Here is a 17,642-nt window from a genome sequence, read left to right as displayed (position 1 = left end):
ATGCCCATTTGAAGCCTTTGGCTCGATCGGCCCAATAACATCCATTCCCCAAGCAACGAAAGGCTAAAGAGAGGACATGGGATGCAACTCCGAAGGAGGCGAGTGAATCAGGTCACCGTGAATCTAGAACTGGTGACATTTGCAAACAAATCTGAAGCAATCTCGCTCCATGGTAAGCCAGTAATACCCTGCCCGTAGAATCTTCTTCGCCAAAACATATCCATTCATGTGAGGTCCGCATACCCCTGAATGCACTTCACTCATGATCTGCTCTGCTTCTGTAGCATCTATGTTCTAATGGGGAAATTCGCCAGTGGTTTCTTCCTCTATCGAGTTGAGCTCTTCGTCCGAGATGTATGTTCTAAGTGGCATGTACTCATTATCAACTGGATTCTCTGCCAAATGATCTGCCAAAGCCTGTGCTTTCATCGCGGTGTGAGTGACATAGACGATGTCAAACTCTGTGAGCAGGATTTGCCATTTTGCGAGCCAGCCAGTGGGCATTGGCTTTTGGAAGATGTACTTCAAGGGATCCATTCTGGATATGAGGTAAGTAGTGTAGGCCAAAAAATAATGTCTCAACTTTTGAGCGACCCAAGTCAAGGCACAATATGTCCTTTCTAAAAGGGTGTACTTAACCTCATAATCGGTGAACTTCTTGCTCAAATAATATATTGCCGGTTCCTTTCTGCCTGTTGCGTCATGTTTCCCCAGAACGCATCCAAAGGAATTATCCATCACTGATAGATATAAAAACAAAGGCCTACCAGGTTCAGGTGGGACCAGTACAGGGGGTTTTGACAAATAATCTTTGATCCTGTCAAAAGCCTTTTGGCAATCGTCTGTCCATCTGACAACGACATCCTTTTTCAGCAACTTAAAGATGGGCTCGCACGTGGTTATGAGGTGAGCAATGAACCTACTGATGTAGTTCAACCTCCCGAGCAAAATCATGACCTCTTTTTTGTTCTTCGGGGGTGGCAGATCTCGAATGGACTTTATCTTAGATGGATCCAATTCGATGCCTCTCCGGCTGACTATAAAACCGAGGAGTTTCCTAGATGGGACCCCAAATGCACACTTAGCTGGATTAAGCTTAAGGTCATACCTACGAAGCTGTTCGAAGAACTTTTTCAAATCACACATGTGATCAGCTTGTGTCTTTGATTTTATGATGACATCGTCGACATATACTTCAATCTCTTTGTGCATCATGTCGTGAAAAATGGTGGTCATGGCCCTCATGTAAGTTGCCCCTACATTCTTTAAACCGAATGGCATGACCATGTAACAATAAGTACCCCATGGCGTGGTGAAAGCTGTCTATTCTGCATCATCCTCATCCATTAGAATTTGGTGGTACCGAGCATAGCAATCCACAAATGATTGGATCTCATGCTTTGCGCAATTATCTACAAGAATGTGGATGTTTGGCAAAGGAAAATTATCGTTTGGACTTGCTTTGTTCAGGTCCCTATAGTTGACACAAACTCTGGTTTTTCCATCCTTCTTTAGCACGGGCACAACATTTGCCACCCAGGTGGTGTATCAGACAGCTTTGACCACATTGGCGCTTAGTTGCTTCATTATTTCTTCTTTGATTTTATCGCTCATGTCTGTTTTAAATTTTTGTTGCTTTTGTTGGATTGGTGGAAAACCAAGATATGTAGGAAGCTTATGAACCACCAGATCAGCACTTAAATCCAGCATATCATCGTAAGACCAAGAAAACACATCTCTGTATTCAAATAAAAGTTGAATCAAGATATCTCTGGTTTTTTGTTCAGTGTGAATGCTTATCTTCGTTTCTCTAACTTCTTCAGGACTTCCGATATTAATCGTCTCAGTTTCATTGAGGTTTGGCTTAGGCTTGTTTTCAAATTGTTCCAACTCTCTTTTTATTTCCTCAACAATCTCATCTTCCTCATATTCAACCTCTTGATGCATTATTTCGATATTAGATAGCTTTTCAAGATCTAGGCATGAATTCTGCATGCATGTCATGTTATTAAAGCCGGCATTAACAAAACTGAAATGAAAATAAAATGACAGGAATTAGGAAAAGGAAAAGATAGGAAACTTAATAGGAAACTGAACTGCATTTTATTGAATTCGAAAGGATAGAAGGGTTAACATCAAAACAAAACAATCATCCTGAGATATTTGGATTACAACACTGAAAGTAACCCAAAATACAAAAAAGAATCTGCAAAAGCAGTCTACCAAGACTCCTTCCTTGTGGGGAAAGGAGTTGCTTCCCAGTTGGTGAGCATGGTGTCTGGGTCAATTAGTTGCACATCGGCACGACTATTGCCTTTACCAGCCTGGATCATATTCACTTCAGAAAACATCTCGCTGAGGCCATGGCAAATTTCATCAATGTTTGCATGCGCCGATGAGTTTTGACCCTCTCGGAGTTGTGGCTTGACAAAAGCGTAGAAAATATGAGGGATAGGCTGTTGCAAGACCCATCCACTCTTTTTGCGGTGTTTGGATTTGTTTTTGTCGGCTTGTGTTGGCCTGAAGCCTAAGCCAAAAGTACCCTGGTTGCCTAACGGAGTAATAGGCTCTGAAATTCCTTGCAATGATGCCCCAAAACCTTTTCCTGGCTCATAACCTTTTCTCATCATAACCGTAGCCACCATTACAGATGTGGCGGAAAGACGAGGATGTAGAATGGGCTTTCCTTCCTTGACATGGTCCACAACAACCACTTCAAAATCCTGATAGACAATGGACTCAGACCCTTCCTTGGCCTCAATACAGGGGATTAATGGGTCTTTATAAATGGAAGACTTGTCTTCTCTGTGAACAATAATTTCTTGCCCATCATGTTCGAATTTGAGCATCTGGTGCAAAGTGGATGACACAGGTCGGGCTGTATGGATCCATGGCCTTCCAAGGAGAAAGTTATAAGAAGTGACCATGTCCACTACTTGGAAAACAATCTCAAAGTCCACCGGCCCAATCGTCATGGTGAGGTTGATTTCCCCCATGGTATCTCTCGCTGAGCCATCGAAAGCCCGGATGCAAACATTGCTGGGTCGGATTCTGTCTGTATTGATCTTCATGCTTTGCAAAGTAGAGAGAGGGAATACATCTACACTTGAGCCTCCATCAATCATGACTCTCTTTACATAATGCCCCTCACATTTGACCATCAATTTCAAAGCCCTATTGTGCCCGGCTCCTTCCTCGAGAAGTTCATCATCGGTAAATGAGATTCTGTTTACCTCAAAAAATCTATTGGCCATCTTCTCTAACTGATTCACTGGGATCTCCTTTGAGATATGTGCCTCGTTCAGGACCTTGATTAGTACACGGGCATGCTCTTTGGAATGTATGAGCAGAGACAGTAGAGAGATTTGGGCAGAAGTCTTTCTTAGCTGGTCAATGATTGAGTAATCCTGAGCTTTCATTTTCTTCAAAAACTTTTCTGCCTCTGCTTCAGTGACTGGCTTCTTTATTGGCAATTGGCCTCATCTGATTTGCTTGGCCTTCATCAACTCTTCTGGAGAATAACACCTCCCCGATCGAGTCAAACCTCCAGTTTCCCCCACTTCCTCTATGATTTCCTTGCCTTTGTAGGTCATCACAGTTTTGTTGTAGTTCCAAGGAACAGTTTTTGTGTTTGTAACATGGGGTTGCACGACAGGTTTGATTATGATCGGCTCTGTTATGCCATTCGTACCGCCCCGATTCTGCCTTGTGACGGGGTGGCCTCTAAGGACATACAACCTTGGGCTTGGAACATTGGAGCGAACCTCTAACCTCGAGACCTTGGGCACAAATAAAGTTACCTTTTCTGAGTTCGGAGCGCCTTTCACAATCAACGGCACATCTCAGCTTGGTCTTACTTCCAGACTTGTTCCTTCTTGAATTGATCCCACTGTTATTTCTGTTTGGTCGACCGGCTTGTATTCCTGACCTCAGCCAATCATTCCCACGAAATGAACATCGTTGTGTTCCGGCAATGGGTTATTTGTCACATTAGGAGGGTCCTCGCCATTCGTTACTACAATTAATTTTTCAGAAATGAGTCTTTCTATGGCTCCTTTCAGAGTCCAATAGTCATCGGTGCTATGCCACGGGGCACCTGAATGATATTCACATCTAGCATTTGCTTGAAATCCATGTGAATTCGGATGCATGTGGTGGGGAGCAATGGGTCCAATCACGCCCATTTGCTTCAGCTTCTGGAATAAACTAGAGTATGATTCAGCTAATGGAGTGAATGTTTCTGCCGGCCTCTGCTCTCGACCATAATCCTGCCTGGGATGAGCATTGTAGGGTGCCTGAAAATTTTGTTGCTGAGGTCGGGGGCCCCTTGGAGCTGGTGTCCATACCTGCTGATTGGGAGGCGAGCAAATGATTAAGCATTGAACACTGTATGTTGTGGTGGGCCCACACAATATTGAGGAATTGGTGGGGGATAGTAATGTTGAGGGTAGCTGGATCGCCCCTGCTAAACTTGCACATAAGGGTGTGATGCCCCTCTTTGAACTTCCCTAGATCCCGAGGTCATCATAGAACCTTCATCTCTCTTTTTCCTATTTGCAAAACTTCCCGACCCATTTTGGATCACTTGGGTGGTGGCTTTGAGAGCAACCTGACTTATAATTCTGCCAGTCTTTAGGCCATTTCGACCATTTCCCCTATCTTGATTGCTTCAGCAAAAGGCCTACCCATTGCAGACATCATGTTTTGGAAATAATCAGGCTCTTGAGCCTCCAAAAAGACAGTGATCAACTCATGATTATCCATGGGCGGCTTAACTCTGGCCGCTTGCTCCCTCCACTTGATGGCGTACTCCCTAAAGCTTTTCGTAGGCTTTTTCCTCATATTGGATAGGGAATTGCGGTTTGGTGCAATATCAATGTTGTATTAGAATTGCTTGATGAAGGCCTGGGCCATGTCATCCCAAACATGCCAGTGAGAGATGTCTTGGTCAATGAACCATTCAGAAGCTACCCCCACAAGGCTTTCCCCAAAGTAAGCCATCAACACCTCTTCCTTTCCTTCTGCACCCCTCAGCTGGTTGTAGTATCTTTTCAAGTGGGTGATAGGGTCGCCGTGTCCATCATATTTCTCAAATTTTGGGGTTTTGAACCCTCGTGGCAAATGGATATGAGGGAACATGCATAGATCACTGAATGAAACACTTTTGTGACCACCTAGTCCCTGTATGTTCTTTATATTCTGTTCAAGACTTTTCATTTTCCTGGCCGTCTCATCTGGCTCAATCGTCGTGGCAGACATTTCATTTTCGACTGGTGATTCGTATCGAGGAGTCTGATTGTATGGAGTCGAGACCCTAAAAGCCATATTCGGAGAATAGTATTATCCATCATAAGCATGATATGGTGGCTCATTATTTGGCCTCGTCACAGGAGGTGGTGGCGGGATTGTATATACCGGTAAGCCAGACATGACAAGAGGGGTGTTTCTGACCGGTGCGACTGGAGGTCGCATATTAGAGGTACTGGGGGCAGCATGAAGGCTATAGTTCAGCACATACCCTGGTGGTAGAATGAGGTCGCTCGTTGCATGGAGTGGTGGCTGAGTAGCTTGGGGTATGGTGTAAGTTCCCTCTGAGGGACCCTGCGATAGAGGTCGACCAGAAACCCAAGCTTGATATACATCTGACAGTTGTTGTCTTAATTTTCTTATCTCCTCAGACTCTTGCTCAACTGACTGACCCTGCGGATTGTCACTGACCAACTCGATTTCATCACTGTTATCCATTACTACTGGTCCCTTAGATCTTGTGAAGTAATGATGTGCTGCCAGATTTACCACAAACCAACCACCTTAAACTTACTGGTTTAAGAGACAACAAACGTGTTAGGGTTAGGCATTTTATAGATATGAATTACACGTAATATGTCATGCTCCTAACATCGCCACCATTTCTAAAATGCTTTTGGAAGGCTTCAATGTTTCATTCCGGTCTATCAGCTTGTTTCTTATTGACACTGTTATTTCCTTCTTTTTTTTTCTTTTTTTTTTTATTTTTTTCACTCGCCTTATTTGATCTCTTACTTTAGAGCCATTTTAAAATGAATACTTGATCGAGCCTTTTGTGGGTTTCCTATGTATCATGTCACCGCATGAATCAGATCATTACGTAGTTCAGATATGCAAGATACTTGATTTTTTTTTACAAAACAAACATCAAAAATCTTTTCATTGATTTTCGATATAATATTTTGATACAAGACTCAAAAATCAAGAGTTACATAAAGATAAACGAGACCAAACCGGACTCAAATAGTCTTTTTAGAATAAAAGTCAAAACAACACCAAAAGACTCTTATAGACTTAGAAACAACAAAAGCATAATGAAAAGGACTGATAACTAAAAGAAGACTTGGATCTCTGCAGTAGAGTCCACCAGCATTAACAACGTTCAATGATACTTCTGCAAACCGCTCGGGCGTCATGCCTTGGCAACTCCTGCATGCTCTTGAGGTATATGTGGCTACCTCGAGGATCTTTCCCTTAATGTATTCCTGAGCCACGTGCAGCTCTTGATTCTACCGACCACGGATCTTAGTTAGATCCAGCGCATCACGCTCACGGTCCAAGGCCATATCTTTCTGGCGCCGAACTTTTAGCAACTCTGCTTCTAATTGATTGATCACCTTTTGGTAGTGGTGTCTTTCTATTTCAAACTCCGCGATTTGGCTCTCTTTGCTTGACTCAACTCCCCCTATCCGATCCCTCAGACCTTGGATTAATGGAGCGAAACCTCTGCGTTCATGATCACGGACTACCCTGAACTAGGCTTCTTTCTCTTCTTGCTGCTGAGCGGTTGTGACTATGTTCTTCTTTAGAATTTGGGCTTTGAGTGCTTTCTTCTCTCGTGCCCACTAAACCTTTTCCCGCTCAAAATTAGCTTGTTGTACGTCAATGGCTGTCTCCAGAATGCCCTTATCTTCTTGTAAAGTGTCAATACGAGATTGGAACTCTTGCGCCACTTCCCTTCTGGTTTCTCTAACTCTGACCTCGATCTCTCTCTCCCAATCAACTGTGTGCCGTATGGATCTCTCTGTCCTTTGCTCGGGGATAGCCTAGTTATTAAACCACTCAAGGTATGTGAGGCTTACCTCCCCACGTTCACGATCAACTACCATCTCGTCTAAATTAGAAAATCGACTACCAAACCAAATCTTCTGTGCATATGACTCCCTTAGAGGTTCCTCTCCCTTGAATTCCCACATGAACAAGCGCATGTCCTCAATCGGGGGCCCCTTTGCTCTCTCCCTAACTGGCGCATGACGCGTAAAGGCGCATAGTGTTGGAAACCCCTAAAACCCATGAGTATAAAGAATGGGCGATACATCGACATATGCATGACCCTAGCAGAAGGGAACCAATAATAGTTCCAAGTGATTCTATCAGCACTCAATGAGCCAAGTAATGTCTGCCAAGCCCTCACCCCCTCTGGAAGATTACAACTCGCAGCTCTGTCTGGGTGACAACCAATGTAATTCAGCCAATCATCATTGAAATTTACTACTATTGGATGATGATAAAGGTGCTCTATGAACCACATCTGCAGCAGAATGTTGCATCCCTCAAAGTAATCTTTACCTTCTTGACAACGGGTAAAAGCTCAAAAAATATCTCCCAAAATAATGGGAAAAATGGTATGATCCTCGCTACTTTGCAAATACGAGTACCACAACCAATCGAATTCTGATGCTCCTACCACGCTCCGGAAAGACCATGATCCCTAGAAATGATATCATGAACGCGAAGATTCTCAACTCCCTCTAAGCATCGTAACTCAACTGGTTGACGAATTCTGTGCCCGGGAAGTTCTCAAACCTTTTCTCGTCCCCAAATCTGTCATAAAAATATTCCGACGGAACCCAACCTTCATTTAAGCAAACCATTGGAATTCGACGAAGGCATAACTTCTTTAAAAAGTTGTTCACACCAACTTTTCTCGAAGCAGCAGGCCTTTTCCCACGAAGGTCTCTCCCCAATCCGGTGAACCCACCTAATTTTTCCAATATGGGTGTCATTTCACAACCTTTGAACCTGAAGACATTGTTTGCGGGGTCCCAAAACCTACTAGAGCCTCGATTAAATCTCTGTTAGGTTTAATTCTCATGAGGTTGGTGAGGAACTTGATAATTCCGTTCCCATGTAGCAAAACTAGCCCACCAATTACCGAGACTACTCGTGGTCTTATCTCTGATCAAGAATATAGGAGGTGTCTCGTCCCTTACCCTTTTCTGACTGCTTCTTTGTGGAGAATTCATGGTGATCTTAAGAATAAGATAAAAAAAGGGTTAGGACTTACCTAAATTATATGCAAATTATGATCATTCATTATTTTATTTTATTATATTTTTTGGTCAATTTAGGACTCGATCTATTTTTTTTAATTACAATATATATTTTGAAATTACCGGACACAAAAGATGAAATGATAAAAGCGAAAAAATGGCTATTATTACAAAAACGACCCTTTAATACTTCCATAGAAGGCATAAAGGATGTCTCGGTAAAAAACAGCCAAACATAGGAACAAAACAATAAAAATAGACAAAATAATAAATAAAAAAAACTATTTTTACAAAAATGACCCTTTGCAATATGAGTATAACCAGATAAAAATAGCTACTTTTTGCAAAAATAATCTTTCCGGAAAGGTTTAAAGTTGCTTCGACAAAAATGGCCAGACATAAGGGCAAAATGATAAAATATGAATAAATATGGATAAAGTAACTATTTTTACAAAAATGGCCCTTCAGCACTTCCCAGGAAGATTTTAAGGCTGTCTTGGCAAAACAGCTGGAACATGAAGGCCAGACAGTAAAAGGTGACCAAAATAGGCCTTTTTTTGAAAATTTTATGCTCCTTTTTTTTTTGAAACATGTGGGCTGAACCCGATGGAGGTTGCATATGTATCTCACATCCGGTGAGAATCAAACCCGCGTAGTTTAGTAAAACAGGGTACTCTCCCCTTTTATTTTTAATGAAAATTAATCTTTACAACTCACACCAGACTACTACAAAATATATATATATTTAAAAAAAAAAGGTTTATTTGCACTAAACTAGGAGAATTATTATTATTATTTTTTCATTTTTAATAATTACACTAATTTATTTTAAAATCGGTCGACAATAGAAGTAAGCCTTCCAAATGATGTATCAAGTAGCACATACGTGAGCATGATGGTCTCAAAGAGGATACCTGTCTTATACGGACCCGACCCCTATGCCGAGTTTCGCTAAGTCAAATGCACGTGATGCAAATAAAGCAAACCTACTAGGGATATCCGACATGAGGCTTGTTCTTCTAGGTTTAGATCATATTGGAGAAGGTATCTAGACTGGCTTACTCGAGCGGACAACTCAAGCCGAGGAGGGTCAGTGTACTGGTAGCATTGCTTTCCGGCTTAACTGGTGGTACTCCCCGCCTAAAATATGTGTGACTAAAATCCTTCACCAGGTGACGAACACCTCGGCTATCTCAAAGAATGCGGGCTATGTCAAGCAAATGCCAAATTTTTAATTTCAAAAAGACTCAGAGGGGGTGCGTGAGAAAACAGTTTATATGTACACTTCAACAATATCAAAATGATAAAAAGCGAACAGGTAGCACATTAGGCACAAATAAATCATAATATTTACAAAATTAATAAAGCCAAATAAAAAGTCAACATGTACAAGCTCGAATTCTTATGTAGTTCCCCAGCAGAGTCACCAGAGCTGTCACACCTCCTTTTCTACCCCTCAAAATAATAATAATATGTGTATGGGCAAAAGCATTTTTCCAATTAAAGTGACAAAATTTTAATAGAGATTATTTTATTGTTCAGAGTCGCCACTTAGAATTGATTTTTTCGGTGTTCCAAGTCACCATTTATTTGGATCCCTAGTCAAAGGAAGGTTTGACTCTATTTTAATCGATCCGTGAAAACAAAGTTCGGGTAGGAAATTCTGTTGATCGGGGAGAAGGTATAAGGCATTCCCCGAGTTCCGTGGTTCTAGCACGGTCGCTTTATTGACTTAAACTTGGCTTGAATTAATTTTGGACAAACTGTGATTTATATTATTTTCATGTTTTACCTATCCTCTTTTATCTCTTGATTATTAGGAAAAATTAAAGAATATTTTTGAATAATAAGATGTCATAACCACACTACGCAAGTGAATGCGTGATCGACGAAATTTAGTATTTAGTCATAACGGCGCTACGCAAGCGAATTCGCAATTATGACAGACGATTGTTAGCACGTTATTTACTTTTGAAAGAATTGTTGCAATTGTGTTGGAGGAAACATTAACCCTCTTTTTTTCAGAAAATTTATTAAATGTCACTACCACGCTACGCAAGTGAATCCGTGATTATGACAAAAGATTTATAAATTAATTAAAACTATTGAATATGACATGAAATTAATGAATTAACTTATTAAAAGTTAAGCGTCACGCTACACAAGTGAGTCCGTAAAGTTAAAGCGCACCTACTATTTGCCTAACGTTTAAATTAATTAAAGGAAAACTAGTTAATTAAAATAGTAGAAAAATCTGATATTATTATTATTTTTTCGAGCTTTATAGTTGGGAAAAATTATGCAAATAAATGTTGGACCAACTTTATCTATTTTAAAAGAAATGAGCCAACTTCTTGTTAAAAAAAATGGGCCAGCTTGTATGGAGCTTTTGGGCTGCTGGAATTTATTATTAAAATGAGCCAAGAAATGACTTTCAATTGGCCCAATGCTATATAGAAGAAAATGGGTAATTTTGTTATTTAAAGGTAAATGAGCCAACTTTTATCTTTGATGCAATAAGGCCCAAAGTTGATACAATCTTAGCTCTTTACTTAGTTTGAGTTAATGACCATTAACTACATAGTCACAATTGTATAAATGCCCACTTTACAAAAACAATCATTTTTGCTAATCCGACAAAATGGCCAGATTCACAAAGATATTATCACAACATTCCTAGAAGCATATGTTGGCAGTGAAATTTCAGCAACTAAAACGAACTCATGCTATGTGTTATACACCTAAAGTCATTCATGACATACTTAGCATTGTTACTCGGATATAATAGCTTGAAAACATGCTTAAAAAAATCCATAAACGACTTACATATCACATTCAAAAACTTACAACTCAATATTCAAGTATTATGAAGGACTATATTCACATTATCACATGCTTGATACATAACAATAACATACAAGCTCTTTTGTTGTCAAACTATTCATCACATCAAACACATTTAAATGGTGCAGCATGTTCAAGTTGTTCCCATTGCTGAAAATACGTACATTACGAGTCTTAAAGGATTACCTGGTAGCAAAAGAATAAACAGTAGTTCAGCAACTAAAGCAGCATAAAACCAGCAGCAAAACCAGCAGCAAATCCGTGTTAAAACAACCCGAAAATTTAGAGAGGGAACCCAGAAACGAACTCTAAAGAGGACTTATACTTTTTTAAAAGTTTGCACTCTAAGATTCACTCCCAAAGCTCACCATTTCAGCTTACTTTTCATGTGTTCAACTGCTGATTTTTTGTTTTTTTTTGTTTTTGTGACAAAGCAATTATAAAAAATGCCCCCTCTGGAAGTGTGATGGAGTCCCCTCTATATATCAAAACAACCAGCTATTTCAAAAAATTAAAAATCAATATTTTTGACAGATTTTTCTACAAAATCTGCTCTTAAATTCAAAAAGCAAGACTTTCTAGTTCAAATCTTGTCAAGTATTTCAAACAAAATCTGCTCTCCACTATTCAAAGATAGACTTTATTCAAATAATGTCCAAAGGTCTACATTTTCTTACCAAACAATTTGACTTTTGAGTGTTGTACTCAAAGAGTCTTGAAGCAGTAAACAAACAACCAAACAAGTACCATATACTCTTAAGTATTTTTCATTACCTCACTTTTATCAATACAAAACTATTTTACTACTTCAACAAGTGCAAAAACAGAAAATTTAACATTTCAAACTTCAAAAACTAATGCTAAAATAATTAATAATAGACAAAAATAAAATCTGAAAATTAAAAATAAAAATAAAAAAAATCAGCCATGAAAAAGAATAGTATTTTACCATTTTACACATCAAAAGGGCGAAAAGTATGCCAAAGAGGGTGTTCCGGGAGGTCGCCGAAATTAGGCCGGATTTTGGTCGCCGGATTTTTTGGGTAGAATTGACATCAATAGCTAGGTCTTGAGGAGCTCTATCCATTGATGTAGGTATTTTGGGGTGGTAGTGGTTGGAGCTTCAAGAATTTGGGCAAAAAAGTGACGGGAAAGTTTCCTAGATCTAAGATTCAAGGAGTTTGAAGGGTTTTTTTAGGATTTGGTTTGGAGATATGGAAAGAGAAAGTTGTGGAGATTACGTGGTGTGAATTTGGAGGTGTTTGGAGGTGGTCCGCCGCCGGCGGCGATTTCTGGCAGACGGCGGTGGGCGGAGCTGGGGCGGCATAGAGAGAGTGAAGAGAGAGAGAAAAGAGAAGAAAGAGAGGAAAAGAAGAGAGAGGAAATAAGGGGGAAATGGGGAAATATTTTGGGGATTTTAGGCTTTAAATACCTAGTATGAAGATCAAACTAGGACCGTTGGATTAAATCAAGATGGGTGGATGAGATTGAATCTTGTCACTTAACCAAAACGACGTAGTTTCAAGATAAAACTACGTCGTTTTAAGCTCTTCTTGGCAGCCCTCTTTTGGACCGGGTTTGGGCTCTTTGGGCTCAAATTTTGTGCCAATTTCGGCACAATTTTAATTAAATTACACTAGCTCAAACCCCACCCCATTTATCAAACCATTACTCAACTCTTAAAACCTATACATACACAAATAAGAACAAACACACACACACACACATACATATTATATATATATAGGCAAAAATTAGGCATTTACAATACTGATTCATGATTATGAGGCCGAGGGCCTAATTTGTTATGCCACAAGGTGGCTTGTTATAAGGCCGAGTGCCTGTTTGATTATGCCACGAGATGACTTGATATTGTGCTTGGGCCATAAGGGGCCCCTATTGGAGTCTGTACACTCCCAATGAGCGCGGGTACCCAGTGTGAGATGTGATATAGCCCGAGGGGCTGATGTTGTTCTATGTTATTGCCCGAGGGGCTGATACGAGTGATTGTGAGATAGCCCGAGGGGCTGATTCTATTGGTATTTTGTCCGAGGGGCTGATTTTATGTGTCTATCTTTTCTCACTGCTTTTCATTCACTCGTTTAACTGCTAAAAGTTGTTTTAAAGAGGTTTTTATTGAACTAAGGTGTTACTATGAGTTTTTACTAATTATTGCCTTGTTCTGGTTTTACACTGCCTCTTTGTAGCATTTTGCTGTGTTTTACGTGTTTTTTTATCGATTATCTGCCTTTACTTTTATTACTCACTGAGTTGGCATATTCACATTACTCCCTGCACCCTGTGTGCAGATTCAGGAGCCTCGGGTCTCGCTAGCGAGGGATGATTGCTTCCAGCAGGTTGTTCAGAGTTTACTAGGTAGCTGCTCGGCGTTCGCAGCCCAGTGCTTCTCCCTCTTATCATACTTTCCTTTGTATTAGTTCTGTAATAGACTACATAGTCTCTTTCATACTCTTAGACAAATGTTTAGATGCTAATGACTGGTGACACCCTGATGTCAGGCTGTGTTTGTTTCCGCATTTGTTCTATTTCACTTTATTTTGGAATTTATCACTTATTAATGGCTTAATTATGAATTAAATAACAGTTAATTGGTATTTGGGGTTTGTGTCGGCTGTACTTGTTTCACGATAGGCGCCATCACGACCATGTCTGGATTTAGGGTCGTGACAAGTTGGTATCGGATCCTAGGTTACATAGGTCTCACGAGTCATGAGCATGTTTAGTGGGGTCTCACGGATCGGTATAGAGACGTTTGTTTTTATCCTCGGGAGGCTGCATAACCTTTGGAAAAAACTTCATATTTTTAAAATTCTGGTCGTGCGAATCTGTTAATCTGAGTACTAAACTTCTGTTATCCTATTCTCTCACAAATGGTGAGGATACGAGTGACCAGTTAGGACGGACGACCATCGGTACCACCAGCTGTGGCCACTAGAGGCCAAGGACGCGATCGAGGCTGTGGTAGGGGTAAGGGTGTAGCTCACACAATAGCTAGAGAAGCACCTGCAGATCCACCAACTGCCCCAGTTCATGATCAGGTTCCAGTTGTGGATGCTCCAGCAGCACCAGCTCAGGCACCAGCTGTGTCTATTGTGATTCCGGGTCTTCAGGAGGCCCTGGCTCAGATTCTATCAGTATGCACTAGCCTAGCTCAGGCGGTCTCAGTTACTACAGCCACAACTACTTCTCAGGTCGGGGAGGCACTCAAACTCCCACCGTTTGCACACCTGAGAAGGTCGTGCAGGGACTTCAGACACCAGGGGAACCTCCAGCCCAACCAATTGTAGTTGTTTAGGACTATGTAGCTCCTGCTATGCTAGAGGACGAGCAGCGCAGGTTGGAGAGGTTTGGTAGACTTCAGCCTCCTACTTTCAGTGGTGCAAAATGCGAGGATGCCCAGGGTTTCTTGGAGAAATGTCAGAGGATTCTTCGTACAACGGGTATTCTGGAGACCAGCGGGGTTACATTTACCATTTTTCAGTTTTCTGGAGCCGCCTTCACTTGGTGGGAGGCTTATGAGAGGTGTAGGCCTGTTGGTGCAGCACCCCTTACCTGGCAGCAGGTCTCCGTTCTTTTTTGGCGAAGTATGTGCCACAATCTCATAGAGAGGAGCTGCGCAGGCAGTTTGAGTGGTTGCATCAGGGAGAGATGACTGTGATGCAGTATGAGATGAGGTTCTCGGAGCTATCTCGTCATGCTGTTTGGTTGGTTCCTACAGAGAGAGAGAGGATTAAGAGGTTCGTTGATGGCCTCACGTATAAGCTTCGGATTCTTATGACCAGGGAGAGGGTGTCTGGTGCTACTTTTGAGGAGGTTGTTGACATCACTCGTGAGATTAAGTTAGTTCGTCGCCAGGAGCGAGATGAGAAGTAGGCCAAGAGGCCTCGGGGATCTGGTAGTTATGGTGGTGTTCCTTCGAGGGGTCAGTTTCAGTATGGCAGAGGCCGTCTATTCAGGCATAGTTAGTCAGCTCACCCAGGTTATCGTAGGGCGTTATCGGGTCATGGTTCTTACAGTTTTCCTCAGGACCAGTCATCACTCAGTGCCCTTCTAGCCCAGAGTTCGTCCCGTGCTCCGTCAGTTTAGGGCTTTTCTATGCCAGGTGAATCTGCTAATCATTCCGGTGCTATGGGTTCCCTTCAGTTCCCCTCTATAGCACCAGAGAGTTGCTATGAGTGTGGAGAGTTGGGTCATATGTGGAGGCACTGTCCTCGTTATCTTGGGGGTTCATCTCAGTAGAGGAGTCAGCTATCGGCTTCAGCGCCGGTTACTTACCACCACTCACCCAACCAGCTAGGGGTAGAGGTCAGTCAGCTAGGGGTCGCCCTAGAGGGGGAGGTCAATTAGGTGGCGGTCAGGCCTGTTTCTATACACTCCCGGCTAGACCCGATGCTATTGCTTCAGATGATGTGATCACATGTATTGTATCACAGAGATGCCTTTGTATTATTTGATCCTAGTTCCACTTATTCTTATGTGTCATCATACTTTGCTTGTTATTGGAATATGCCCTGTGAGTCTCTTGTTTCATTTGTTCATGTATCTACTCTGGTGTGCGATACTGTTGTTGTAGACCGTGCGTACTGGTAATATATAGTGACCATTGGAGGGTCTGGAGACCCGAGTGGATCTTTTGCTGTTATGTATGGTAGATTTCGATGTTATATTGGGCATGTATTAGCTATCTCCGTATCGCGCTATTTTGGACTGTCATGCTAAGACAGTGACATTGGCTATGCCGGGTGTGCCACAAATTGAGTGGCGAGGTTCGACTGATTATGTTCCCAGTAAGGTAATTTCATTCTGGAAGGCCCAGCGTATAGTTGGGAAGGGTTATCTTTCATATTTAGCCTTTGTGAGGGATGTCGGTGCAGAAACTCCTAGTATTGATTCTATTCCTGTTGTGAGGGATTTTCCCGATGTGTTTCCTGCAGACCTGCCGGGCATGCCACCGGACAAGGATATTGATTTTGGTATTGATCTGGTGCTGGGCACTCAACCCATTTCTATTCCACCGTATCGTATGGCACCAGCGGAGTTGAATGAGTTAAAAGAGCAGCTTCAGAAACTCCTTAATAAGGGGTTTATTCGGCCTAGTGTGTTGCCTTGAGGTGCACCTGTCCTATTCGTTAAGAATAAGGATGTCACAATGAGGATGTGCATTGATTACAGGCAGTTGAACAAAGTAACAATCAAGAACAAATATCCTTTGCCTTGTATCAGTGATTTGTTTGACCAGCTTCAAGGAGCGAGGGTGTTCTCCAAGATTGATCTCCGTTCAGGTTATCACCAGTTGATGATCAGGGACTCAGATATTTTTAAGACAACTTTCAGGCCCGATATGGTCATTATGAGTTCTTGGTGATGTCTTTTGGGCTGACCAATTCCCCATCAACATCCATGCATTTGATGAACATCGTGTTTCAGCCTTATCTCGACTCATTTGTCATAGTTTTCTTTGATGATGTTCTGGTGTACTTGCGTAGTCGGGAGGAGCACGCAGAACATTTGAGAATTGTGTTGCAGAGATTGAGGGAGGAGAAGCTTTATGCAAAGTTCTCCAAGTGTAAGTTTTGGCTTAGTTTAGTGGCGTTTCTAAGGCACGTGGTGTCTAGTGAGGGTATTCAGGTTGATCCGAAGAAGATAGAGAAGGTTCAGAGTTGGCCCAGACCATCCTCAGCCATAGAGATTCGCAGCTTCCTTGGTTTGGCAGGTTATTACCGTTAGTTTGTTCAGGGATTTTCATCTATCGCATCACCCTTGACCAAGTTGACTTAGAAGGGCGCTCCATTCATGTGGTCAGATGAGTGTGAGGAGAGATTTCAGAAGCTTAAGACTGCCTTGACCACAACTCTAGTGTTAGTTTTGCCATCAGCTTCAGGTTCATATACCGTGTATTGTGATGCTTTGAGAGTTGGTATTAGGTGTGTATTGATGTAGGAGGGTAGAGTTATTGCTTATGCTTCTCGTAAGTTGAAGCCCCATGAGAAGAACTACCCTGTTCATGATTTGGAGTTGGCTGCCATTGTCCGCGCGTTGAAGATCTGGAGGCATTTTTTGTATGGTGTGTCTTGTGAGATGTTTACTGATCATCGTAGCCTCTAGCACTTGTTCAAACAGAAGGATCTCAATTTGAGGCAGCGGAGATGGTTGGAGTTGCTAAAGGATTATGAAATAACTATTTTGTACCATTCGGGGAAGGACAATATGGTGGCTGATGCCTTGAGTAGGAAAGCGGTGAGTATGGGGAGTTTGGAATATATTCCAGTTGGGGAGAGACCTCTTGCAGTTGATGTTTAGGCCTTGGCCAATCGGTTCGTGGGGTTAGATATTTCGGAGCCCAGTCGGGTATTGGCTTGTGTGATTTCACGGTCTTCCTTATTTGATCACATAGTGAGTGCCAGTGTGATGATCCTCATTTTCTTGTCTTTAAGGACAGAGTTCAGCACGATGATGCCAGAGATATGACTATTGGTG

General features: G+C 41.8%; 1 protein-coding gene and 1 long non-coding RNA gene across 2 annotated transcripts; both read right to left on the bottom strand.

Moving 5' to 3' along the window:
• Nucleotides 1-1,548: 1,548 nt before the first annotated feature.
• On the bottom strand, nt 1,549-3,419 carry LOC138888226 (uncharacterized). The gene is made up of 2 exons (XM_070170049.1): nt 2,224-3,419; nt 1,549-2,029 (listed from the first exon to the last, which is right to left on the bottom strand). The coding sequence occupies exons 1-2, from the start codon at nt 3,417-3,419 to the stop codon at nt 1,549-1,551; spliced, it is 1,677 nt and encodes a 558-aa protein (XP_070026150.1).
• Nucleotides 3,420-11,059: 7,640 nt separating this feature from the next.
• On the bottom strand, nt 11,060-12,499 carry LOC138886932 (uncharacterized). Its single transcript, XR_011405891.1, has 2 exons — nt 12,094-12,499; nt 11,060-11,330 (listed from the first exon to the last, which is right to left on the bottom strand). It is a non-coding gene; the product is annotated as an uncharacterized lncRNA (long non-coding RNA).
• Nucleotides 12,500-17,642: the final 5,143 nt, after the last annotated feature.

This window comes from Nicotiana sylvestris, chromosome 3 (genome assembly GCF_000393655.2).
Source record: "Nicotiana sylvestris chromosome 3, ASM39365v2, whole genome shotgun sequence".
In the NCBI taxonomy this organism is placed as follows: Eukaryota; Viridiplantae; Streptophyta; class Magnoliopsida; order Solanales; family Solanaceae; genus Nicotiana; species Nicotiana sylvestris.
Note: the sequence above shows the minus strand (reverse complement) of the source record. Positions and strands in the feature narration are given on the sequence as shown.